Source organism: Natrix helvetica, assembly GCF_964273705.1.
Source record: "Natrix helvetica genome assembly, chromosome: 12".
NCBI lineage: Eukaryota > Metazoa > Chordata > Lepidosauria > Squamata > Natricidae > Natrix > Natrix helvetica.
Window position 1 is genome coordinate 7882624 of NC_138556.1, and position 25579 is coordinate 7908202.

The following is a 25579-nucleotide window of genomic DNA, read 5'->3' on the forward strand; positions in this document are numbered from 1 at the left end:
ATGTGTATGCACACATGCTTGGCCAATGTTTGTGCAAGTCGAACGGCATGCATGCGAGTAGCTAATCATCATTCATGCAGCCCGGTTCCCCTCTCTCACTCCCCCCCGCCCCCCTCCCCAGTCGGGCTGCCAAGCTGAAATGGCTGGGGACAGCTGCTCTACAGGATACACTAGTTCTGCATTTCTTCTCCCAAATCTTCCTATCCAGAAGTAGACGTGCACCTTCCATTTTATTACACTACTCATTTTATTGGCTCCTTTACTTTAGAAGATATGTTTCCTCCAACTTTTCCGCTTTTCTCCTCCCATTCCTCCGGCCGTGCAGAAGCAGGGCTTCCGCTAGAGCGTACGAGCCTCTACAGTCTTCACAGTCACCACTTTTTCCCAGTCAAGGCTGGTGTGAGTGATGGGCAGCTGTCTCCGAAAAGACTTTATGTAGCTGCCGTTCATGTGGTCGTACTCGTCCATGATTTTACTCTGGGTCTCATTTTCCACTTTTCCCACCAGCTTGGCAAAGTCCTTTGCCGTCTGGACTTCATCGGTGACCAGCAGTGTCTCCTCAGCCTCCTTGACCACTGTCAGGTGTATGTTGCCATCTTCAAAGTAGTGTGCATGGATCGTGATGACCCCGGTCACCTGAGTGGATGTAGAGGCAGGAGCTAGAGCAAATGTCCATTCCGATTTCCACAAGCCATTCCAGAAGGCAGATGGTTTGTATCGGTGACTTTCAATGCAAGCCACAAAAATCTTCCGCATAGCTGTGTCCTTGACGAAGATGCTGCAAATCCCGTCGGGATAGTGGTCGTCGACGTAAAATTTCAGAGCCTCGTGGAGGGCTCTCCTCCATAGCTCTCCTTTCTTGTCCTCTTCGGGATGAGCCTGGAAGTCACTTGGTATTCTCCTCAAGTGGTCATACTTGAAGGAGACCTGGTTCTGTGGATCCAGGAAGTAGTTCTCCTCCAGCTCATTGTGGCGAGTCAAGAGGACCTCACCTTTCTTGGCTTGGACTCGTGTGAAATGGTCCTTGTTGTACACGGCACAGAGACTGGGTGCCTCTTCACACATCATCTTATCATCTTCTACCAGCATGCGTAAGTCACTGAAGGCCTCATTGAATTCTCCAGGTGGAATTTGTTTCAAGAGTCTATGCACTACCTGGGCTTTTTCTGTCTTGATTTGGGGATGGTCTACAGACAGTAGCTCTGTAGACATCTTGGCCTAGTTTGCAAAAGGTGGATCTTAGAATTGTGAACACAGTTGACCTACCAATGAAAAGTACCCAAAGCATTAACTTAAATATTAGTGAGGTCAGTAGGTTTTGATTTTACTCTGAGACCTCATTAAATCAGGAAAATGTGGTTGTTCAGATCATCCCCTTTCAGAAGACTGAATTAATAGAGACATGTTGGTGTGATTTACAAACACCTGTACAGTACATCCCCTAGAATGGGCTAATCTGAGAGAATAAAATAGAATAGAATAGAATAGAGTAGAGTAGAGTAGAGTAGAGTAGAGTAGAGTAGAGTAGAGTAGAGTAGAGTAGAGTAGAGTAGAATAGGTAGAGTATAGAATAGAGTAGACTAAAAGTAGAATAGAGTAGAGTAGAGTAAAATAGAATAGAATAGATAGAAGGAGTAGACTAGAATAGGAGTAGGAGCAGGAGTAGGAGTAGGAATAGAATAGAATAGGTAGAGTAGAGTAGAATAGGAGTAGAGTAGGATAGGATAGGTTAGGATAGGACAGGATCTGAATCTGAATCACAATGTTATAAGAAAGCAGAGATGACAGGGGACAAAAGCTTGGAGCACCCCAGGGGTTGGAGGCAACCATAGATGCATCTCTTGATCTCCACAACAAGGATCCTTGTCACTATTTTCTTTTTCTACTAGATCCACTTACTTTTCCAAAAACCGAATGCTTAAAGCTACATCTTGCTAGACAAAGCAACACCTTCCGGCACAAGCTGCTTTTCTAAGAATGCTTCTGGGCTCTGATTAAGACCCCGGAGGCAGCCTTAGAAGATAGAAACAGTATAGATGGCCTCAAGGGAGTGTTTGCTTTAAAAGCATGCCTTCCTACAAGAAAAATCAATTAACTGCAAGCTGTAGAAACACAGGGTATCCTGGGAAGCTAGAGGAGAGACGTTCTGCAAGCTCTCCTCCTGACAGATGGCTGGTTGGTAGTTGGCCATTCAAACCAAGGTAGCTATTTTGTGAGAGTACCCACAACAAGCTTCACAATTTCAACAGTGTCCATCAAATGGTAGTAACAGTGTTACTATCACTCTGGCATTGGGTGAGGTGAAACCTCCACTTGGGCTTTTGCATTGAGCATATTCTGAAGCAGTGTTCCAATATTTGAGGGGCTGCCACAGAGAGGAAGAAGAGGGTCAACTTATTTACTAAAGCCCCAGAAGGCCAGACAAGAAACAATGGGTGGAAACTATTCAAGGAAAGAAGCTATCTAGAACTACAGTGAGAACAATCAACCAGTGGGACAAATTGCTTTAGAAGGCTGTGTGTGCTTCAGCGCTGGAGGTTTTCCATAAGAGACTGGGCAGTCATTTGTCTAAAATGATAGAAGGTCTCCTGCTTGAGCAGGGGGTTGGACTAAGAGGCATCCAAGGTCCCTTTCAACACTGTTATTTTATGTTCTCCTAACCCCTGATTTGGCTTTTGTTGTTTCAAGCCTGACCTGGGACATGCAATTTCCTGGTTTAAACTGGAGCCCAGAAGAACTTGCTTGCTCTCGTTTGATTGCTCCACTGGAGTTTGGTTTTCAAACTTGGGTATTCTGTGTATCCTGGCAACCAGGAAATTCCAGACTGATTCTGATTCATTCATTCTCTCTCTCTCTCTCTCTCTCTCTCTCTCTCTCTCTCTCTCTCTCTCTCTCTCTCTCTCTCTCCCTCTCTCTCCCTCCCTCCCTCCCTCCCTCCCTCCCTCCCTCCCTCCCTCCCTCTCTCATACAAATGGGAAAACTCAGCCAATTTTAACTGATAACTTCAACTAACTTACTTCTCAAGAATTGTAGACTGGATGGTATCGGTGAGCAATCAGAGGGATATTCCCCCTCCAAATGTATCTTAAATGTAGTTTAAATGTATTTAATTATTATGAATGTTTTATTATTGACTGTACACCGCCCCGAGTCCCTTTTTGGGAGAGGGGCGGTCTAAAAATCTAAGAAATAAATAAAATAAATAAATAAATATTGGGAATACTACTAATAAATATATCTCTCTCCCTCCTTCTCTCCATCCCACTCTCCCACTCCCTCTCTCCCTTTCTCCCTCCCTCTCCCTCTCTCTCTCCCCCTCCCTCTCTCCCTATCCCTCTCTCCCTATCCCAGAAGTATTCCCAATGGATATTGGGAATACTACTAAATAAATATATCTCTTTCCCTCCTTCTCTCCATCCCACTCTCCCTCCCTCTCCCTCCCCCTCCCTCTCTCCCTATCCCAGAATTCTCCCAAATCATTCCTTAAGGGCTGGAGGTAAACTTTGTCCCTAAATAATGGGGATTGATTTCAAACCGATCTGAAGGCAAAGCAAAAAATAAAAAGCATTCCAGGTTTCTGGCAGGTTTAGCACATATATTTTTGGTTGCATTTGTTGGTTTCTTAAACTCGCAAACCTGGGCCCAATGTTTGGGAAGCCAGGCTCTGCCTGTCACTAAGCCAGGACAAAGGGTGAGTGATGGAGGAGTAACACCTTCTTTAAAAAACGTTGGTCCAGCTGGCCCGGCTGGTAGCACCTCGTAAGGGCCCCTTTCCAGGGTTACAGGAGAAGACGGTCAACGGTTTTGAAGGTGGAAGAGGGCTCTACGCCCCAACGGCAGATCAAGCAGCAGGACCATCTTCTAGGAGAAGGGAAACTCTGATGACAAACCTCCACTGCCTTGTGGCTCTATCCACTACTGGAAAAGGCTTCAGGAGTCAACCTCAGGGCAAAATCCAGAGCCGGAGTCCTGGAAGCAGTTAGTGACTGCGTACAACCACGTTCTGGTAACTCCTGCGATGCAGCTGGAATGATCGTATTGGCTCTGCCGTTCCACTGGACTATTTCAGTGATGTGGAGAGGGGGGATCTGCTGCTTGGGTAACAGTCCATCCTCCATATTAATCTACCCAGGCCTCGTGCTCTGGAGAGGACACTCCAGCTTTCACCTCTTTCTAGAGTATGATATCATAGTCTTTTGAGACTGAAGGGTGCCAATGCAAATGCATTGGTTTCTTAATTTGTTTCTAACACCTCCTAAAATTCGAAACTTGGACGGGGCCCTAATATGGACCTCTCTCAGGAAATTTGTTCTAAGCTTTTTTTAAACAAGCTTTTGATATGCAAAGTTGGCGAGGCCAGAGGACTTTATGCTGTCTCCTTTGACGACTTCCATTTCGTTTATTTCTGAATAGGTTTCAAATGTGTATTTTTGTTTTCAGAGATACTTATGTTCTTGTTGGGCATTTCTCAGAATAAAAGAAGAAAGTCAATTTCCCAGGAGTAGACGTCCTTGGAATTCATTGACAATCGCGGTGAATATAATGAATAAATTTTTAGTGGTGCAGGCAAGGAGTATGTGGGAGAAATTGTTTCTTCTCTAAAAGAAAACCTCTATTTTCCCCCCTCCATTAGGGCACTAATAAATAAACAGATTGGAAGAGTTCAGAAAGCTGAGACAGAAATTTTGATAATGTTGATAAGGACATTTAATTGTTTGTAATTGGAGAACAAATCTCCAAAACCATACTGCCTCATTCCAAGTCCTAAAGATTGAATTCCAGCACCCAGATTATTAAAAGATAACCCCTTGGTGCAATCTATTCCTGGCAAACACATCTACCACCACCAATTGCATTACAATTTGCAGAGGTGAACTTTCAGTGAGCCTTTAAAAGGAATTCCATAAAAATTGCCCTTCCTTCCTTCCTTCCTTCCTTCCTTTCTTCCTTCCTTCCTCCCTTCCTAATTTATAATAGACAAATGTCAGGCACACTCTGGAAACAGGAAAGTCTATATTTAAATTGAGAGAGGAAAACATAAGCAAAGGGATCTGGTTTTCTCCTTGTTTGTACATAGTAGGACATGGACAGGGAATTACGTTTTTATTTTCCAAATGTTTATATATTCCATAATGTTTGATGATAGATAGATAGATAGATAGATAGATAGATAGATAGATAGATAGATAGATAGATAGATAGATAGATAGATAGATAGATAGATAGATGATAGATAGATGATAGATGATAGATAGATAGATAGATAGATAGATAGATAGATAGATGATAGATAGATGATAGATAGATAGATAGAGATACCAGACAGACAGACAAGGATAGATAGATGACATAGGTAGCAGGTAGGTAGGTCGGTAGGTGGGTAGATTGATGGATGGATGGATGGATGGATGGATGGATGGATGGATGGATGGATGTAGAGATATTGATCAAATGATAGAGAGACAGAGAAAGACAGAGAGATAGACAGACAAACACAAGGAGAGATATTTTGGATAATGGGATGCAATATATTAATTGGCCTAGAACAGGGGTGTCCAAACTTGGGAACTTTAAGACTTGTGGACTTCAACTCCCAGAATTCCCCAGCCAGCATAGCTGGCTGGGGAATTCTGGGAGTTGAAGTCCACAAGTCTTAAAGTTCCCAAGTTTGGACACCCCTGGCCTAGAATATACACATTTCTTGGGTTCTCAATGCCTTGATTACAAGGAAGATATTTTTTTAAAAAAAAATCATTTAAAAACGACAATTTCATTATACCGACTATTAGCCAAATGCCATCCATATTATAAATCCCCAAAATCTGACATTGGTCCATTATATAAGCCGGGCTTGGTAAGCTGTGCCAATTTATCTTGGGACAAGTAATTTTGCAGATCCCATGCTGAACTGAAATGTAATTAGAGATGGACAGAGCACAAGAGCAGGGTATGGAAAAGAAATGGCTGTTTGCCCGCGGGCTAATTTAATGCCAGCATTCCTCATTACTCCTACTTGTGTGAGAAATAATTAAGAAGGAGATAGAACACTCCATCATTTATGTGTTTTAAAGTGAAACGGATCAAGGTAATGTTAGCTTTCCTGTAAGTCCTTCTTCTGTTACAGTTCTCTTGAGAAGGTAATTAAAGTCAGTTTTTTCCCCACTAAATTGGACTAGCCTCTCATACTTTATTAAAGCCAACATATTTCTAAATTGGATTGACCTCTTCTACTTCAACAGCCACAGGAGAGGTAATGCAAATGTATTGACCCAGGGACCGGTCAAAGATGATTCTTTTTGACAGAAGCTTCCCTCAGTACACCTTAAGTTTCTGAGCCAAGAAAATCTGACATCTTGCCAGACGTTTGCATATTTCTCTAAAAATAATCAATTCTACCCTCTTCCAGCTTCTGTATGATGATTTCTCAATGCTTTTCTTCTGCGGAACATGTTTCAGCCTTGCCAGCTCGTTCTTAGGACCGTGGAAAAATTAATTTCAAATTCTTTCTGAGGTGTTTTGGGATTTAGAACTTTGCTGGAGGTAAAAAACAGTAAAACATAGTCGCACATATATAGAATAACAGAGCTGGAAGGGAGCTTGGAGGTCTTCTAGTCCAACCCCCTGCTTAGGCAGGAAACCCTACACCACTTCAGACAAATGGTTATCCAACATCATCTTAAAAACTTCCAGTGTTGGAGCATCCACAACTTCTGGAGGAAAGTTGTCCCACTGATTAATTGTTCTAACTGTCAGGAAATTTATCCTTAGTTCTAGGTTGCTTCTCTCCTTGATGAGTTTCCACCCATTGCTTCTTGTTCTACCTTCAGGTGCTTTGGAGAATAGCTTGACTCCCTCTTCTTTGTGGCAACCCCTGAGATATTGGAACCCTGCTTTCATGTCACCCCTAGTCCTTCTTTTCATCTTTCTATGAAGCCTCTTTCCATTCCTTTGAAGTTCCCTCATTGCCAATCCTTTCCAATCTGAAAAAGTACTGTCCCCTTCCCACATGACTTCTCTTGGGGTTTCATGATGACCCTGTAAGGACACGAGGAAGGCTGTAGACCTCCAGACAGAAGATTGGTCAATGAAAGGCAAGATACTTGCTCATCATGCAAGATAGCAATAGCCCTTAGATTTATATACTGCTTCACAGTGCTTTGCAGCCCTCTCTAAGTGGTTTACAGAGTCATCCTCTTTCCCCCAACAACCTGGGTCCTCATTTTACTGACCTTGGAAGGATGGAAGGTTAAGTCAATCTTGAGCTGGTGAGATTCGAAGTGCCAAATTGCAGGCAGCCAGCAGGCAGCAGAAGTAGCTTGCTGAAGGTGTGCTCATCAGACTGTTGAAAGCAACATTATGGCATTGCAGTGTGAGCTCCACCCTTTTTGGGTGGACATGTGATGTTGCTACGAGGTACAAAAGCTTGAATCATGAGGTCACATCCACCATTTGGGCTTCCCTCTGCAGATGCTGCTGAGTTTTGGAATGTACAGGTAGTCTTACCACCGCAACTGAGCTATAAGGCTATTCAGGTATTCCTCAACATACGATCCCCTTTGAGCCCAGAATTTATGTTGCTCGGTGAAAAACTGGTTTAAGGGAGTTTAATTTCATTTTACGACTTTTCTCGCTGCATTTGTTAAGTAAATCACTGCAGTTGTTGGCTTAATAACACAGTTCTTCAGTGAATTTGGCTTCCTCATTGACTTTGCTCATCAGAAGGTCGCAAAAGGCAATCACATGTGCCCGGGGGACTGCAATCGTCATAAATAAGAACCAATTGTCAAGCATCCCAATGAAAATCACGTGACCATGGGAATGTCAACCCTGAAGTTGGCCGAACTGTGGCCATTTTCTTTTGATAGTTTTCTTTTGGGAGGTTTCTCTTCTCGCTGCTTCAGGGCTCACACAGCCTGGGGCAAAGAGGCCAGGGAGAGGGGTGTCGAGATAGCTGGGGTGTAGCCTAAATAAAATTCATTCCCATGGGAATCAAGGACATTGATGCAGATCAGAGGGGGCATTTAGCAGGTTCTGACCAGTTTTTGGAGAACCAATAGTGGACGTTTTGAGTAGTTCAGAGAAACGGTAAATACCTCCTCTGGCTGGCCCTGCCCCCATCTATTCTCTGCCTCTCAAGTCCCAGCTAATCAGGAGGGAATGGGGATTTTGCAGTATCCTTCCCCTGCCATGCCCACCAAGCCACGCCCACAAATCTATGCCACACCCACAAATCCATGCCACGCCCACCAAGCCATGCCCACAGAACTGGTAGTAAAAAAAATTGAATCCCACCACTTGTGCAGATGTTTGAAAGGTAGAGACTGAGGTCACATAGCAACTGTATGCTGATTGGACCATGTGATTGGAAACTTGGGTATGTGGGGGGGTGAAGTGATAAAGTTTTACTTCTAATTGGGTGAAAAACCAGTGGGGATTTAGAGCCAGTTTTCCACCAGGAACGTGGCCAATTTCATATGTCCCAATAAAATGTACTTTGAGGAATTTGCCTGCCTTGGAGTTCTTATTGAATGGGGTGCATTACTTGGAACCCTGACATTAAAAGGGCTCTCACAGGGGATACTGCAATGGTCATAAGAGTGAACGATGGTCATAAGTCACTTTATTCAGTGCTGTTGTAACTTTGAACGGTCACTAAACAAACTGTTGTAAGTCAAGAACTATCTGTTTTAACAGAATGTTGCAAGTCTGAAGCAGGGGTGAAATGCTACCGGTTCGGGCCGGTTTGCCAGAACTGGTAGGAAAAAAATGTTTTTAAAAAGTTCAGCTGTGCCTGATTGTCTGTGAGGTTCCTACTTGTTGCAGGGGCCATTTTGTGGGAAGTCCAGCTGCTTTTGCATTGTGTGTGTGTCATTTGTGCAGCTTTTGTGTTATTTTTGTGTAAAGTGTGATAGTTGGTTTTTGAGCTCTCTGTGACTCTGTGAGGTTCCTGCTTGCTGCAGCGGCCATTTTGTGTGAAGTCCAGATGCTTTTGCATTGTGTGTGAGTCAGTTGTGCAGCCACACCCACAGAATCACATGCTCACCAAGCCATGCCCACCAAGCCGTGCCCACAGAACCAGTAGGGAAAATTTTTGTATTTCACCACTGGTCTGAAGGTGCAAATTTCCAGTTGCCACTTTGAACGGTTGATTCGTCCATTCCTAGGTTTCTTCCTCCACCTGTTAAGTCACTGGGCCTCCTGACTCTCTTATCTGATGGTTTCCTAGGCAGCACCTCTTCCCCCTTGTTTCCCAAGATCTTGAAAACCTGGCTCTCTCCCCTTTGGCAAAGGAGAATGAGACCCCTTGCTTGGTGATGCTTGCTGTCATTTATCTTTTACATTTTATTGATTTGATTGCGATTCTTTTATTTGATTGCTGCGGGCAGCCAGAGGCATTGAGATCCAGAGAGCGGTACAGGTTTAATACACTGTTATTTTGGTTCATTGCACAGTCACCCAAATGTTCAAACTGCATCTGACATTTTTTATCCATCTGCCGAGTCCTTTTCAAGGACCTAGGAGGGGCACATGTGGAGATTCGATGGGATTTCTGATTTATTTATTTAGTGCATGGCATATTACACACAAACTAGTAACATATACTGTGTTTCCTTGAAAATAAGACAGGGTCTTATTTTCTTCTGACCCCCGAAATAAGCACTTGGCCTTATTTTTGGGGAGGTCTCATTGTTTTTGAGGTGCAGGAGGCGGCGAGCGTGGTCACCTCATGTCTGCTGCTGTGTTGCAATATTTTCAGGGGAGGGCTTATTTTAGCGCATGCGCTCAAAAGCACCGCTTGGGCTTATTGTCCAGGGAGGTCTTATTTGGGGGGAAACAGGGTATTAACATTTCATCTAGATTAGTAGAACCCAATAAAATATAAAAGTTAAAAAGATCTATGTTCAAACATCAGTGTCTAGGCCAGGGATGTCAAACTCAAGGCCCACGGGCCAGATTTATCCCTTAGAATGCTTAGATCTCGCCCACGGGGCCATCCTGGAAACAGCAAAGGATTGGTCCACGGATGCCAGTGAAAATGGAGCTTGGGAGGACTGTGTGTGGCCAGCCAGGGGTGGCATTTGAGGGTTCACTAAACTGGGAAGAATCCTAGCTAGAGGATCGGCCTAACTCGTGTAAATCCCCAGCAATCCACCCCTGCTGCTATTGATGTAGGACTGATAACTGTAAACAAATTCATCCCAGCAGGTTCTATTTCTACTTTCAGATACCTGTGATTCTGTTACTTTAAGTGTAGCCAAATTTTGCTGGTATACATATAGCGTGTAACTGACTAAGGATATGCCTAATTAATTTTGTGAGTAATACTTCCCTGCACACATGCTATTTGTTTATAGAAATCAAATTTTATTATGTGCTTGTGCACTGACCGCAACAAAGATTTTGTTCTATTTAGGGCCAAGCCTTCCGTGAAGGAGAAGGAAACAAACTTTGTAGGGGGATCAAACTCAGATGCATGGTGGGTTGAGTTAAGGCATTGTTTCTCAACCTTGACCACTTGTTGGTGAGTGTAGACTTCAATTCCCAGAATTCCTCAGCCAGATTTCTGGGAGAAGAAGTCCACACAGCTACATGTGGCTGTGGTTGAGAAACAAGGGGTTAAAGCAGGGATCTACACACTTGGCAACTTTAAGACTTGTGGACGTCAACTCCCAGAATTCCTCAATTCAACTGCCATGCTGGTTGAGGAATTGTAGATGTTAAGGAGGTTGGGTTAAACGTTAAAGAGAAGATATTCCCAACCAACCACTGCAAGAGTAGATTACTTTCCGCATGCAACGATGATGGGAACAAGGCATGTAGATCAACTTACAAGCTCCTGGTAGGAAAAAAAATATGCTACCAAGAACACATGAAAATGGTGCCTTCTCCTCCATCAAGTAATGCGTCTTGTTCAGCTGCTTTTGCTCTATTCATTTTATATTATGGTATCCAGCGAATGATTTATCTTCTGTTTTTCTTCAACCAAGGTCTTCCAGAGATCAGGAACAAAAAATATCACGTGGCAGAAGTGGGTTTTAACTAGTGTATTGTATTTTTCTAAAAATTGAGAATTTAAAATTTCAACTTCTACTTTCAACTTCTTTTTTCTTGAATACTTTCCAGATGATTGCCAAATCAAAAGGGTGAATACAGGGGTGGGATTGAAAAATGTTAGCATGGCCATGGTGGGTGTTGCCTACTCGGTTTCCTGCATCATGGGGGGGGGGGTTTCCACCCTCCCAGGGTTCCTGAAGCTTTTCTCGAGCCTCCGGAAGGGTGAAAATGGCCTTCCCCGAGTCCGGAGGCTGAAAACGGGCCCATTTTTGGACTTCCAGTACTTCCGGTAGGCCTGCTTTTTGCCCTCTTCAGGTTTTCCGGAGGCTTTCCCTGAGCCTCTGGGAGGGTGAAATGGCCTCCCCCAGGCTCCAGAGACTCTCCGGAGGCTGGAAATAGGTACGTTTCCGGACTTCCGGGAGGCACATTTTTCGCCCTTCCAGAGCCTCTGGGTGGGCCCTGCACTTATCTGGCATGATGAATAGGCCACGTGGAGACTCCTGGGAAAGGAGGGGCAGGGTGAGCGGTGCCAGCCAGTCCTTGCAACAACCAGTTTGACGAACCGGATGCAAAATTAACATCCAGTTTGCCCGAACCAGTGAGGACTGGCACGAACTGGCTGAATCCCATCCCTGGGCCTCTAGCTTAGAGATCAGTGGTCGCTAAGCTAGCAATGTAGAGCCCATTGAATCACCTACAATTGCTAAATAATTCTTGGAGGAAAGCAGTCGGCGCTGGAAATCAGAGTTAAATGCGTCACTAGCTTAGAATCCTTACATTAACACAAATGATCCAAGTCCAACCCTTAATGAAGTCCGTTGTCTCTTATCTGAAGCCAGTTTAGAATTGAACTTTAGTTGACTGGATTCTTGTGTGCGGACTTGAATGAATCTTTTCTGCTGCAGCTTAACATACGGACCTGATTCTTTGGGACTGACAGGGGTCTCTTTGGTTGCATCCCAAACTTGAGAAATCCGTCCTTTGCTTCTCATAGCACCATGATGGAGGTGCATGGAGCATTGGGGAAATTATGCCAGAATAGCAGAGCTATGCGAACATCTCAAAAAACAAAACAAAAACCCTTCGGTGTAGATTGTACTTCAAATGGAATTAGCAGAGGATTACTGTGTAAACAGTGGAAAGCTGTATTTTTGTGCTGTCTTTTTTAAAGAGAGAATTTATTTGGAGAAGTGTCTCTGGATAACAAAAACAAAAAAAAATGTCACGCAACTGTGAAGATGAATTAATGTTAGCCAAAGGGGACCTGTGAATTCAGAGCAAATCTTAAAACAGCTGGAACTGAAGGAGCTGCACAACTGGGGAATTGAATAATTGACAAATATGGGCATAAACTGCTATGGGAACTAAAAGTAGCCTTCACCCCCCCCCCCCCAATCTTTCTACGAAAGGATGGCTTCTCCCGAGTTAAAACCCGTAACTTCAGTTAAGTGTATTAAAGTGTAATTAATTCAAGCTCAGGAGTAGAGTTCCAGCATCAAATATAAAGGAAAGGAAGGACATCTGAGCATGTCAGGAGTGTGCATTTGTTTGTGGAAGCTCCTTGCTGTTAGGACCCAGGTGGCCAAGGCAAGGCAGGCCTCTAGAGAGAGCTTTGGAACAAATGTCCCAGCCAATGATTGGTGGGGCTCCATCCCCACGTTATCTTGAAGGCAGTCACCCTCAGTCTCCCAAACACAGCCCCAGTAGTACAAAGAAAACCCACAGAGTAGGAGCCCACTCACAGGGCAAGATCCAGGGTTCTAAGTCCCTGTTGTGGCCCGTCAGTGGAGGTGGCAGCAGAGTCAGACAGTGAGGAGGTTGAGGAGGAGCATGGGCCAGTCCTGGAGTCTGGGGAAGGCTCTGTGTCAGAGGCAGAGGTGAGGGCAAGGCCGTATGGCAGTTCTCAGCTGCCTTTGGAGCTAGTACAGCAGTGAGGCAGAGGGACAGCTGGAGCCTGTTCCCAGTGTGCGCATGCGGAGAGCTACCAGAAGAAAAAAACAGTGCTGCTTTGTGGCGGGGTGAGCCCCAGTCGCTCACTCCACTCCTTGACCTGAAAGGAGCCTTCAGAGGCATCTCCTGGGCAATGGTGATATCGCCAGCTCATCCTTTCAACCTGGAAGCACCTTCAGCTGTTCCTGCCACACAAATGAATGGGGCAGCCGTTTTAAATCCCGCGAACCATTAATATGATCTGCTTAATAACCGGCTGGGTGGGCGTGGCTAGGTGGTCATGTGACTGGGTGGGCATGGCCAACTTGATCAAAGGGCGCCTTGACAGCCTCTACTTTCCCCTCCCCACCCAGCCCCTCCTCTCTTGCCTGCCCAGGCTCCTTAGGGCCCCAACAGGAAGCAGTTGCTGAAGCTAAGCAGCCAAATTCGAATTGGAACTGACTGAGAAGGAGGCTCAGCAGAAGCACCTCACTGAGGACTACGAGCATAGGCTTTCCAACCAGAGGGAAGACCTGTGGGAGTGCAAGGCCAGGTACCGGCGCCTGGAGGCTCAGTGGGCTGAGATGGTCAGCCAATTCCAGGCCATGATGCAGTCCCATTGGAACAATGCCCTCCAGCTCTTCACCACCAGTGGCTCTTCCCTCCAGCCTTCACCCAAAGCCCCGCACCAGGAGGCCAAAGCAGACCTCAACTCAGAATTTCTTCCCTCCTCCGACCCACACAAAAAGACCCCGAAGGAGGAGACTCTCTGCAGCAACACAAACGTTAATTGCACGTATCCATCCCAGGCTCCCTAATTTGAGGACCCCTGATTTAGTGCAATATAAAAAATGCAAATAATTTTTCTGTGGACCACCAACATTTTCTCACGGATCACCAGTTGGTGACCACTGTACTAGATGAATGAATTCTAATTTATTATAAGGCTACATTAGCAGAGTCTTGCAAGTGTGAATGTGCAAATTTTCCCAGCAACACTTCTAAATGCTTGGTCCATTACGGGGGTTAAGGGGTCCTTCCCAAGTTTCTTTCTCTGATCATTGAGCCACTGGGGGCTACTCTCCCTCTTATCTGATTGTTTCCAAGGCAGCATCTCTTCCCCTCTTTCCCCAAGGTCATTCACACATTCTATTACCGCAGTGTACATCCCAACCTCTGTATGTCAAGTATAATAAAAACAAGCATATAAATCCTATTAGAACAAGATGTAGGCAGCACTGGGAGCATTAATTGAAGGAATCAATCCAGCCAACACTGGAAAGGCAACAACCATTGCTAGGTAAAGGTAAAAGTTCCCCTCGCACATACTGTATGTGCTAGTTTCTAAGCCGAAGCGCCAGCGCTGTTCGAAGATGTCTCCGTAATCATATGGCCGGCATGACTAAATGCCAAAGGCACACGGAACGCTGTTCCCTTCCTACCAAAGGTGGCCCCTATTTTTCTACTTACATTTTACATGCTTTCCAACTGCTAGGTTGGCAGAAGCTGGGACAAGTAACGGGAGCTCACTCCGTTACGCAACGCTAGGGATTCGAACCACCGAACTGCCAATCTTTCTGATCAACAAGCTCAGCGTCTTAGCCACTAAGCCACCGCGTCTAACCACTGCTAGAAGGAATGAATTCACAATGTTCTAACTTCCCAAATCTGGATGGAAAATCCAAGTTTCAAAGCTTTTCTGTAAATCCAGGATGGTTAAATCCAAAAGAAAAAGTCAAAAATAAAGGGAAAAAGGGAAAAAAAGGCTTGAAAGGTGACAGCCAACAAAGTGGATTGTCCTCAAAACCAAATGGAAACCAGTTTAACAGACCACTGGTGTTACATGGGGAATCCCATCCACCTATAACTACTTGAGGGAGTGCAGTGGCTCAGTGGTTAAAGATGTTGAGCTTGTCAGGTTTCTAGGGTTTAAGACCCAGGTGCCACACAATGGGGTGAGCTCCTGTTCCTTGCACAAGCTCCTGCCCCTCCTAGCAGTTTGAAAGCATGGGAATAGACTTATATACCACTTCACAGTGCTTTACATCTCTCTCTAAGTGGTTTACAGAGGCAGCATATCTCTCCCCCAACAATTTGGGCCCTCATTTTACCCATCTCGGAAGGATGGACGCCTCACCTTGAGCCTGGTGAGATTTGAACTGCCAAATTGCAGGCAGCAGAAGTAGCCTGCAGTACTGCCATCTAACCACTGCACCACTACAGCTCATCAAATGCAAGTAGGTAAATTGGTATAGAGTAAAAATGAAGAACAGTTGCAGGAGTTGGGTCTGGCTAGTCTAGAGAAAAGAAGGACATGATAGCAGTCTTCCAGTATTTGAGGGGCTGCTCCAAAGAAGAGGGAGTCAAGCTATTCTCCAAAGCACCAGAAGGAAGGACAAGGAACAATGGATGGAAACCAATCAAGGAGAAAAGCAACCTGAAATTAAAGAGAAACTTCCTAACAGTAAGGACAATTAACCAGTGGAACAGCTTGCCACAAGAAGTTGGGGGTGCTCCATCATTGGAGGTTTTTAAGAAAAGAATAGTCAGCCACCTGTCTGAAATTGTACAGGATCTCCTGCTTGAGCAGGGGGCTGGACTAGAAGACCTCCAAGTTCCCTTCCAGCTCTATTCTGATTGAGGTACCACTTCAATGGGAAGCTAACAGCATTCTGTGCACTTTTGGCACGAGCACAGAAATTGTCTTTTCTTCTGAGCTAAATTTCCCCAGCAGCACGAAGCCGAGTCCTCATCCCAATAAACCCCTTTTATTTAATTTACAGCGAATTCCTCTCCAGCAAAGTCTTTCCTCTCCCACAGATCATTCACAATTACCGACCTTTATCAGGCTTGGAGAATGGCCAGGCCGATATCTTTCAGACGCCGGAATACTTGGCAAGAATGCAGGGAATGAACTAATTGTCTCCTGCAAACTCTACTCCCCTTTTGCTCCTCTTTTATTTCCTCTGGGAGGGGCCATTCATCGTCCACCTGCAGCCTTACTCCCAAGTTGACCCCTGTTCTTTAGCTGTTCCCTTTGTCTGGCAACTCTGTGCATGCGCACACTGGGAACAGGCTCCAGCTGTTCTTCTGCCTCACTGATGTCCGAATCCAAAGGCAGCTGATAACTGTCAGACGGCCCTGGCCCCCTCTCTGCCTCCAACACAGAGCCTTCATCACAGTCTTCCCCAGACTCCAGGACTGGCCCATGTTCCTCCCCAACCTCCTCACTGTCTGAATCTGCTGCCAGCTCCACTGGCCTCTGGCGGGCCACAACTTTGCTGAATCCCTTGGCCCAAAAGCAAAGATGAGCACCGTGCCCTAGAATCAGACACAACTGGATAGGAAAACCTTCATCTTTGTCTTATTCCTTGGAATGCCAGGTTCAAGACCAGCGGTTGCAACCTCCGAGCTCCATTTTTCTTCTTCTCTGCCACGGCAGCAACCGTTGCTCTCGGAGCAGAATGAGGAGGTACGATAAATTCCTCGCTTGGCAGGGCTTCATTAATAAGTAATCCAAAGCATTTATAAATAAAAAGAAGCATTTTAGACTATTCCCCTTGCCCTGAGTTATGAGAGGAGCAATTAAGGAGAAAGGCTTTAAAATGAGCCGAACATGCTGAATCAAAGGTGCTTCGGGAAAGGCGAGGGGAAATTGCTACTGGGACTTTGATGCAGAGAGATTGTTGCCAAGCTTCAGCCTTCAGGAGCTCGCCAGCAAAGGCTGGACGGACAATCATTTATTCATACAAATAGGCGCATTCAAATGCAGCCGTCAGAGACGGCAGGATTGAATAGATTCTGCCCTAGTTATTGCTGTCTCCCGTGTGGCTTCCTGATCAAGAGGAATCAATCTTCACATCGGTTGGGTCTCTGCAGCGTCCTTGACCAGATTAAACAATGATCTCATGGTTGCCTTCACACACTGTTAAGGTGGTTTAACTTTATGCCAGGTTTTCTATGGCATAGCGTAAGATGCAAAGGATCCCTTTTGGTTAATGTACTGCTCGATGAATTGTGTGAATGCAAAACAGCAATAGCACTTGTATACCGCTTCATGGTGCGTTATAGCCCTCTCCGAGCAGTTTACAGTCAGCATAAGGAGAAGGAGGAGGAGGAGGAGGAGGAGGAGGAGGAGGAGGAGGAGGAGGAGGAGGAGGAGGAGGAGGAGGAGGAGAAGTAGTAAAAGTAGAAGTAGTAGAAGTAGAAGTAGAAGTAGAAGTAGAAGAAGAAGAAGAAGAAGAAGAAGAAGAAGAAGAAGAAGAAGAAGAAGAAGAAGAAGAAGAATTATTTAGACTTATATACCGCTTCACAGTGCTTTACAGCCAACTCTAAGCAGTTTATAGTGTCAACATATTGGATCCAACAATCTGGGTCCTCATTTTACCGACCTCAGAAGGATGGAAGCCTGAGTCAACCTTGAGTCAGTCAGAATCAAACTCCTGGCTGTGGGCAGAGTTATCCTGCATTCTAACCACTGCATCACCACGGCTCAAAAAAATATATGGATAAAACCAGTAAACAAATTAAGAGTGTGGTGTGTGAACACAATTAGCCAATAAGCATGGAAGAAATATGGCTTTTGATTTCAATGCATTTTTGTCTGTTTCTGCACTTTGATATTATTACCCAGATGAAGATTCAGCTTCATCCGTCTTTCCCTGAATTTTACCGGTGGTTGTTTTTAATCCATGTTGAGGAAAGGTCAGAGCAGAAAATGTTCCGCAAACACGATGTTTTTCCAAAGTCAAGCTAATATGGAAAAAAAGAGAAAGCTGAAAGAAAGTGAAACGGACAGATCTGCCCTCTGAAAAATGAGAAGTAATGCAGCTGCACTGATTGCTTTCAAGGCCCTTGGCTGATAAGCAGAGTCAACACTTGGTTAACTGCATCTTGTCAATCCCATATTAAGATGTTCTCGCTCACTGAAGCCTGAGAATATTGACTGTCATTTGCTAGTTGTGAAAGATTGTGGAGTGGCAAAGAAAAGAACACAAGGAAGATTACACAGAAACTATCAAGAGACAGAAGGCAAATGCAATGGCAGCTAATCTCATAAATTGCAAGTCAACTGAAGTGGAGAAAAATCCTAGGGAAAGCACTTGAAATCATTCAAAGGAGATCCCACCTTCGTGAACTCGCAGACAATGAGGCTGGGAAATTACGCTTGCCGTTTGCAAGATTTTATGGTTATCTCAGGTAAAGGTTCCCCTCACACGAATGTGCTAGTCGTTCCCGACTCTAGGGGGCGGTGCTCATCTCCGTTTCAAGGCCGAAGAGCCAGTGCTGTCGGAAGACATCTCCGTGGTCATGTGGCCGGCATGACTAAATGGAGGAGGAGGAGGAGGAGGAGGAGGAGGAGGAGGAGGAGGAGGAGGAGGAGGAGGAGGAGGAGGAGGAGAAGAAGAAGAAGAAGAAGAAGAAGAAGAAGAAGAAGAAGAAGAAGAAGAAGAAGAAGAAGAAGAAGAAGAAGAAGAAGAAGAAGAAAAACAACAACAACAACAAGAAGAAGAACAAGATTATTATTATTAGTAGTAGTAGTAGTAGTAGTAGTAGTAGTAGTAGTAGTGCTAAAAACATCGTGTTCAGTGTAAAGACGTTGCAAGCAACAACAAACAACATTTTTTCATCTTCCAGGATTGTGCAAACATTGACAATTGTATCCTGGTCAAATAATTGAAAAACTTGTATAATTGGAGGAGGGGTAGTGCATAATAATTGCAAAAGCATACCATTGAATTTAGAATGCTAAAGAAAGAAAGAGGAACTAGGTAGGTGCAGCATTCAGCTTCACGATTTTAGCTCAGCCGCCACATCAAAAGAGTCACTTTTGCAAGGTTTCCATGAGCGGCTCTAACTCCATCACAACCCAAGCAGGACGAGTGCCGCTGACCCATGCCAGCTGTGCCTGATGGATTTATTGCAGACCGCGAGTCCTACATTGGCTGCCGCGGCAGAAGAAGGTAATTTAGGAGAGACCGCGTGGCACGGTGGCTGCCTTCTGCTTTCTCGGCAGAATTGCTTTTAGCAATTCCTGCCTGTGTTAAGGAGTAAGAAATGAAGGTGTCAAGACTCAGGAAAGTCCAGCGCCTCCCGACAAACCTGGCCAGATAGTGATGGACAAAGGATGTTCTCCTTTTTCAACCGTTGGAAGTACAGGTAGTCCTTGATTTATGCTTAACCAAAGTTTTATTTATTTATGTATTGATACTATAAAGGTAAAGATTCCCCTTGCACATATGTGCTAGTTGTTCCCGACTCTAGGGGGCGGTGCTCATCTCCATTTGAAAGCCAAAGAGTCAGTGCTGTCCAAAGATGTCTCCGTGGTGCTGTCCAAAGACGTCTCCATGGTCATGACTAAACACCGAAGGCGCATGGAGCGCTGTTCCCTTCCCACCAAAGGTGGTTCCTATTTTTCTACTTGCATTTTTACCTGCTTTCGAACTGCTAGGTTGGCAGAAGCTGGGACAAGTAATGGGAGCTCATTTCATTATGCGGTGCTAGGAATTTGAACTGGCGAACTGCCGACCTTTCTGATCGACAAGCTCAGTGTCTTAGCCACTGAGCCACTGTGTCCCTGTTTCCCTATATCCTTAGGGAAACCTAAATTGACAATCTTCTTTCAAAAGGGGAGAATGTAGATGGTTGATTATTAAAATTAACCAAGCACAACAATTAGCTTAGATCTTTGATTAATTTTAAACACCCCTAGGAATAGTTTTGCTATCTTATGGCTTTCTGTACTCTTTAACTGATGAGATTAAAGTAACAATGACATCTGCAGCTTGTCATAAATTTGAATAATGGAGCCTAAATAATAATGAGCTCTCATTAAGCTAAATATCATTAAACATGAGTTAGTGAGTTGTTTTAAATATAACTTAAGTACGTTGGGCCCTTAAGTACGGGGGAAGGGGGAGTTTCCCTAAGAAATTATACCTGCTCACAATAATAATGTATAGCTAATATAATAATATATAGTTAAATAGAGCAGCTGACTTAAAAGGCAGCTGTACATTGAAATAATTTATTTTGTCAAAATATTAATATTTATTTTTTATTCCTACTAGCTGATAACCCAGCGTTACCCAGGTGTTTATTTATAGGTGGAAATGTCAGGACCAAACATAATTTCTAATGTTGGATTTTCCACCTTACCAGAGGGAGCTTCCTTGCGGAGTACTGTGAAGCCGCTACCATGGCAACTTCACTGTGCTGTACAGTAGAATCCATTTTAAGGCAGTACAGTAGAATCCATTTTAAGGCACAACAGGCTGTATCTTAACAGAACACGAACCTTGAGGGGCTTTAGGGGTGTCTTACCCCCACAGTATTTTTTTTCCAGAAAGTAAGTCATCTGTGTACCAAGTTTGGTTGAAATTGCTCAAGGCATTCCAGAGTTATGTCAGAACACACACACACACACACACACACACACACACACACACACACAGCCATTTATATATATAGAGAAAAGAGGGGACTATTGGATGGAACTGAGCGTTTATTGACCAGATGCCCTTCCTCAATGTGATGTTTGCAGCAGATATCTTTTTTTCTTTGCACCCTAGAAGAGAAATATCTGCGCTACCTAGGATTGAACTCTCAACCTTCCCAATGGGAAGCAAGAGTCTTCGCCACTAGGCCACCCACACCACTCGCAAAGTTAATTTGCTTTAATTGTCTGAAATATGCTGTGCATTAAGGAAGGAGCTGTCTAGAAGCCAGCGAACTACATTTCCTGGAAGCCCCATGTAGCACAATCCAAGAAAAATAGAAGCTAGGAACTGTCGTTCTACTACTGTACTTTCAGGATTCATTCAGAAACCATACTTGAAGAAGTGAGCCAGCCTCAGGAATGGCAAAACTGTCAGGGTGATGACAATTTAATAGGTGACCAGCTGCTGTAAGGCTGTAAACCGAGATGATGATATGAGGATGAGTCAGCAAGGTTACTGCCACTTTAAGAAGCTGTATATATAAGGGAGGCCATGTGAGGATACCTCTCTCCTCTTGTATCTCTCTCCTCTTGTTCTATCTACTTTGTAGTTCTCCGTGTAGAGTTAAAGATTGCTTACTTGCCTAGTATTTGCCACACACACACACACACACACACACACACACACACGTATGTATGTATGTATATATAAGTCTTGTAAATAAGCCATTGTTTAAAAGGCAAACTTCTGTGTCCTGTATTTTGCTCCTATATTTTGCTCCTGGATTGTCTTACTAGTCATGCTGTGTGCACACTCTGACAGGTTATGGGCCCAGTCCAGAGAGAAGCCCAGAGTGACTGGAGAGACCAGAGAGAAGAGAAATGCAGTGTGAGCTTGCACCAGAGCAAACGTGGTTTAATCGTGGTTCGTGGCTCGTGAAAGAAAGCAGGCGACATGGCCTCCATCGGCATAATGGGGGGAGGTTTCATAGTGTCTCGGCTGAATGAGACAAACTACCTCTCCTGGAGTGTAAGGATGGAGAGGTACCTCGGTTGTCTCAAAATAGTAGTCACGCTGGTTGCACTCTGACAATAACAAATGAGCAACCTTCCTTTCCATTTTGACTTTCCTTCTCCGACTGAATGGTCTCTAGTTGTGTCGCTTTTCACGTCCTATAATTTCTAGGGAGGACAGCAGAGGTGGGTTGCTCTTGGTTCAGCCCAGATTGGGCGAACTGGTAATAGCGGCGGCGGAAGACTCTGTTCACCTGCCTGGACGCTTCTGCACATGTGCAGAAGCATTGCATGTGCGGGAGTGCACCCAAACCGGTAGTAAAAAAATGGTAACCCACCACTGGAGCAGAGCCATTGGCTAAAAGGGCACCAGCCTAAGGAAATGTGTCTTAGAGAACAATTGCTCAATGCAGCTAATCCTGTTACTGAAATTCAGAAACGTTCTTATGGGCAGGTATGAAATCCAGCCACTTGGACAATAACGATTGCAAAGGATGAAGCAGATGGGGAAATGGATGCAAGCCACCAAATTGAGTAATAAAAAAACTATCTTTGAAACTTTGGAGTTTATTTCCCCCCCAGGAAATAAAAAAAACTTTGGAGGAAAGACACAGATACAACGGGGATCAACCAGAGAGGACTGCATTCTTAGTTACAAAGAGGTATTTGGGATACCACTGGGGGCAGATCTCTCACAATTGCTTTTTAAGAAAGTCAGCTTTCAAAACCACAAGCAGTTCAAAAGTTGATCCATAAGAGCGATTGCGAACCAATAAAAAGGAAACGTCTGGAAGGAAGGATTTGAGAAACTTCAAGGATGACACAAGACCCACTCTAGGCTATCACCTTTACTAAACTTCTGCAATTACCATTTTGCCTGCATGTTCTTCTCTCCACCGAGTTCAACACCCACAAAAGAAAAACATCAGACAATCTGGAGAGAAAAGAAGAGCCTGGGAAAAAAATATTTTGCTCAATATCTCTGGGACGACAAAGGAGGGAAGCAAGAGTTGAATATCTTGCGGCTGCCAGCTCAGAATATTTCAAAATTGGGCACACGGATCTTAACTAAGCCATCTAAGAGATTAAACTTCTCCCTTTCTTTCTGAGAACATCGGTTCCAGTCTGGCTTCCTGAATCAAGAGAATAAAGATCTTTTTTTATCATAAAATTACCAATTGGGGGGACTCTGTAAATGTGGTTTTTAGATATGGCATGGAAGAAGGAAGTTGAGAAGGGGAACTGATGTAACCCAAAGTCTACTTTGCGCAGATGCAACAACTCAACTCTTCCAAGCCTTATTATTCTATATTTTATATTGCTTATTGCAGCCTTTAGGAGTAAGGTGAAGATAAAGGTTTCTCCTGTCCAGTCAAGGTTAAATGGGCCATTCAATCAGCGGTGCTGAAGAAGCATTTGACTCTCTTGGAGAAAGAAGGGGGGGAAAAGACCACCATCTATTTTGCCTTATGTTTATTTCTTAGATATAATTAAAAGGGGGGGGGGAAATCCACCGCTAAGAAAGGTTCAAACCAAGGGTGGCCTGCTATGGGTTCGCCCAGGTTCAGAAGAACCCTTAGCTAACATTATGGCCGGTTTGGAGAACTTCCAAATCCCACCCCTGGCTGGCCACGCCCACCCCACCCCACCCTGCCCCTCCCAGGAGTCTCCACGCGGCCCATTTTGGATGCAAGATAAGTGCAGGACCTGTGCGGAGGCTCGGGGAGGTGGAAAAACGGGAGAGGCAGTTTTCGCCCTCCCAGAGGCTCGAGGAAAGCCTCCGGAGCCTGGGGAAGGCGAAAATGCTCCCTCCACAACCGTAATGCAGGAGGCCGACTAGGCCATGCCCATTGTGGCTACACCCACCCAGCAAACCAGCAGAGAATGCGTTGCGGAAATTTTTGAAGCCCACCCCTTGTTCAAACCAAGATGAAATGATTGGATCTGAAGACACTCAATCTGTGGAAGTTCAGCTGTCCTAATTGCCAGTCAGTTAATCCCCCCCCCTCCCCCCCCACACACACAACATTTCTTGAGAGAAAACAGGTTGGGGAATTTCGGCTGGAGAGAACAGATGGGACTACTCTGGCATGAAGGCAAAACCTCTTCTTCCAATTCAGTAATCCGACTGCTCATTGCCTTGAAATGAAAAAAAAATGATGAGAGGCTATTAGAAAGCAAAACAGTGCATATGTAAAGATCAGTCCTCCCCACAAGGGTGGGAGGGACAGGGGATTTTTTTTTTAAAAAAAAATTTCCTTTCTTCTGAAATTCACTACTGTATTTTGTTTTCTTCTGCTGTCAGAATCCACCTTCCGGGGGGAAAAAAATATAAAGTTTGCGGGAAACTCCCTGTAAAAACTTACTGTAAATTAATACAGCAGCACGCTGGTCCTCATTAATAGCAAGGCATGAGAGCTATCTCTGAAAGGGTTACCCGTCAAAATTCTCCAACCCCTCCAACACAAATGTGCACACAACCTTGCTAAACAATTTCAGCACAACCGATACGGGTTCCAAGTTGTACCCGAGAAGAGCAAACAGTCTTGGCAGCTTCTGAATTGTTGAATGCTTGTGGCTGACCTCAGTTCTCTAATTTGCTGGTGGCATCTGAAGCGACGGTAAATCAGAAGGATTGTCCTCAGGACGAAAACGAAGTTTAGAAAGAAGAAGTCCTTGGGTTCGTCACATCATTCATCCAGGAAGGTAACAGATGTATTTATTTAGGAATGGGCCAAGCGTCAAATCCGATATCCACTTTTTTTCTGTTTAAAAGAGGAGTTGATCAAAATGTTACGGATCCCAAAAAGGTTATTCTCCATCCCTCCTTTGGTTCCAAAGTTCTTGCATCATTTTCTACAGGTTCTCCAGAAGTCCGGTCCAACGACCTCACCTGAGAAAGCAAGGAAGATATACGGCCAAATTAGCATCATTAGAAGATGCACAGCATCGAACTGAGAAAGAACAAAACAGAATAACAAAGTTGGAAGGGACCTTGGAGGTCTTCTAGTCCAACCGCCTGCTTAGGCAGGAAACCCCTACGCCAAGGGGTCGGCAAGCTTAAACACTCAAAAGAGCCATTTGGACCCGTTTCCCGCAAAAAAGAAAACAGCAGGAGCCACAACACTCTTCTCGTGCCTGACTATTCCCTGAGCGGCCACAGAACTAGTATATGTAGTTGAATCAACTTTTCTTTTCTTGGATTTATCCATGGTTGGAAAAGCTCAATAAATCGTGTGCAGGTGGTATCGCACATTGGCGGTTGTGACGCCTATTTTGAGCGACAGTGAGCTGCAGCAGAGGGATGAAAGAGCCACATGAGGCTCCAGAGCCACGGATTGCTGACCCCTGCCCTACATCACTTCAGACAAATGGTTATTCAATATCTTCTTAAAAACTTCCAGTGTTGGAGCATTCACAACTTCTGGAGGCAAGTGGTTCCACTGATTAATTGTTCTCACTGTCAGGAAATTCCTCCTTAGTTCTAGGTTGATTCTCTCCTTGATTAGTTTCCACCCGTTGCTTCTTGTCTTGCCCTGAGGTGCTTTGGAGAATAGCTTGACTCCCTCTTGTTTGGGGCAGCCCCTGAGATATTGGAAGACTGCTATCATGTGTCCCCTGGTCCTTCTTTTCATTAAACTACCCAGTTCCTGCAACTGTTCTTCATATGTTTTAGCCTCTAGTTCCCTAATACTTTCAAGCTAGCAAGCTACCCATCATTTAAGAATTACAACTGAGCTAAAGAGCTCATTTTGAGGATTAGATGATTCTCCCAGGCAAATCCCCTCCAGGGCTAATCAAAACTGCTTTTGTGTCAACTGAATAGAGAGAAAGTCTATTGGGGACACAGCTAAACTGTTCAAACCGAAAGAGAAATGCCTCCAACTTTGTATTACTTGCTTGGCGCCAAGCAAATATTTTTTTTCAGTTGAGGGAGATGGCTTTGTCCCAGGCTGTATCTCCAATTGATTAAACCATGATTGCTGAAGTCAGGAACAAACTGTTAGAACCATAAGCACTTTTTCCCCCACGGCTTCAAATCCAGGCTTGTTGTTAACTATAGCTCTCCAGGATGCAGTGGTAGGTTCCGGGTGGTACGGCCCAGTATGGGCCTACCAGTAGTAGCTGGGAGCAGCGGCCACA

The 25579-nt window shown here is 44.6% G+C and overlaps 1 protein-coding gene across 1 annotated transcript; it reads right to left on the reverse strand.

The window, feature by feature from the left end:
• Nucleotides 1-285: 285 nt before the first annotated feature.
• On the reverse strand, nucleotides 286-16614 carry LOC309398245 (F-actin-capping protein subunit alpha-1-like). The gene is made up of 2 exons (XM_081964963.1): nucleotides 16601-16614; nucleotides 286-1262 (listed from the first exon to the last, which is right to left on the reverse strand). Exon 2 carries the CDS (start codon nucleotides 1210-1212, stop codon nucleotides 340-342), a length of 873 nt encoding a protein of 290 aa, XP_081821089.1. The 5' UTR covers nucleotides 1213-1262; nucleotides 16601-16614; the 3' UTR covers nucleotides 286-339.
• Nucleotides 16615-25579: the final 8965 nt, after the last annotated feature.

What these genes read in the sequence shown, in the direction of transcription:
- LOC309398245 (XM_081964963.1), bottom strand. Translation starts at nt 1,212, where the DNA reads ATGTCTACAGAGCTACTGTCTGTAGACCATCCCCAAATCAAGACAGAA.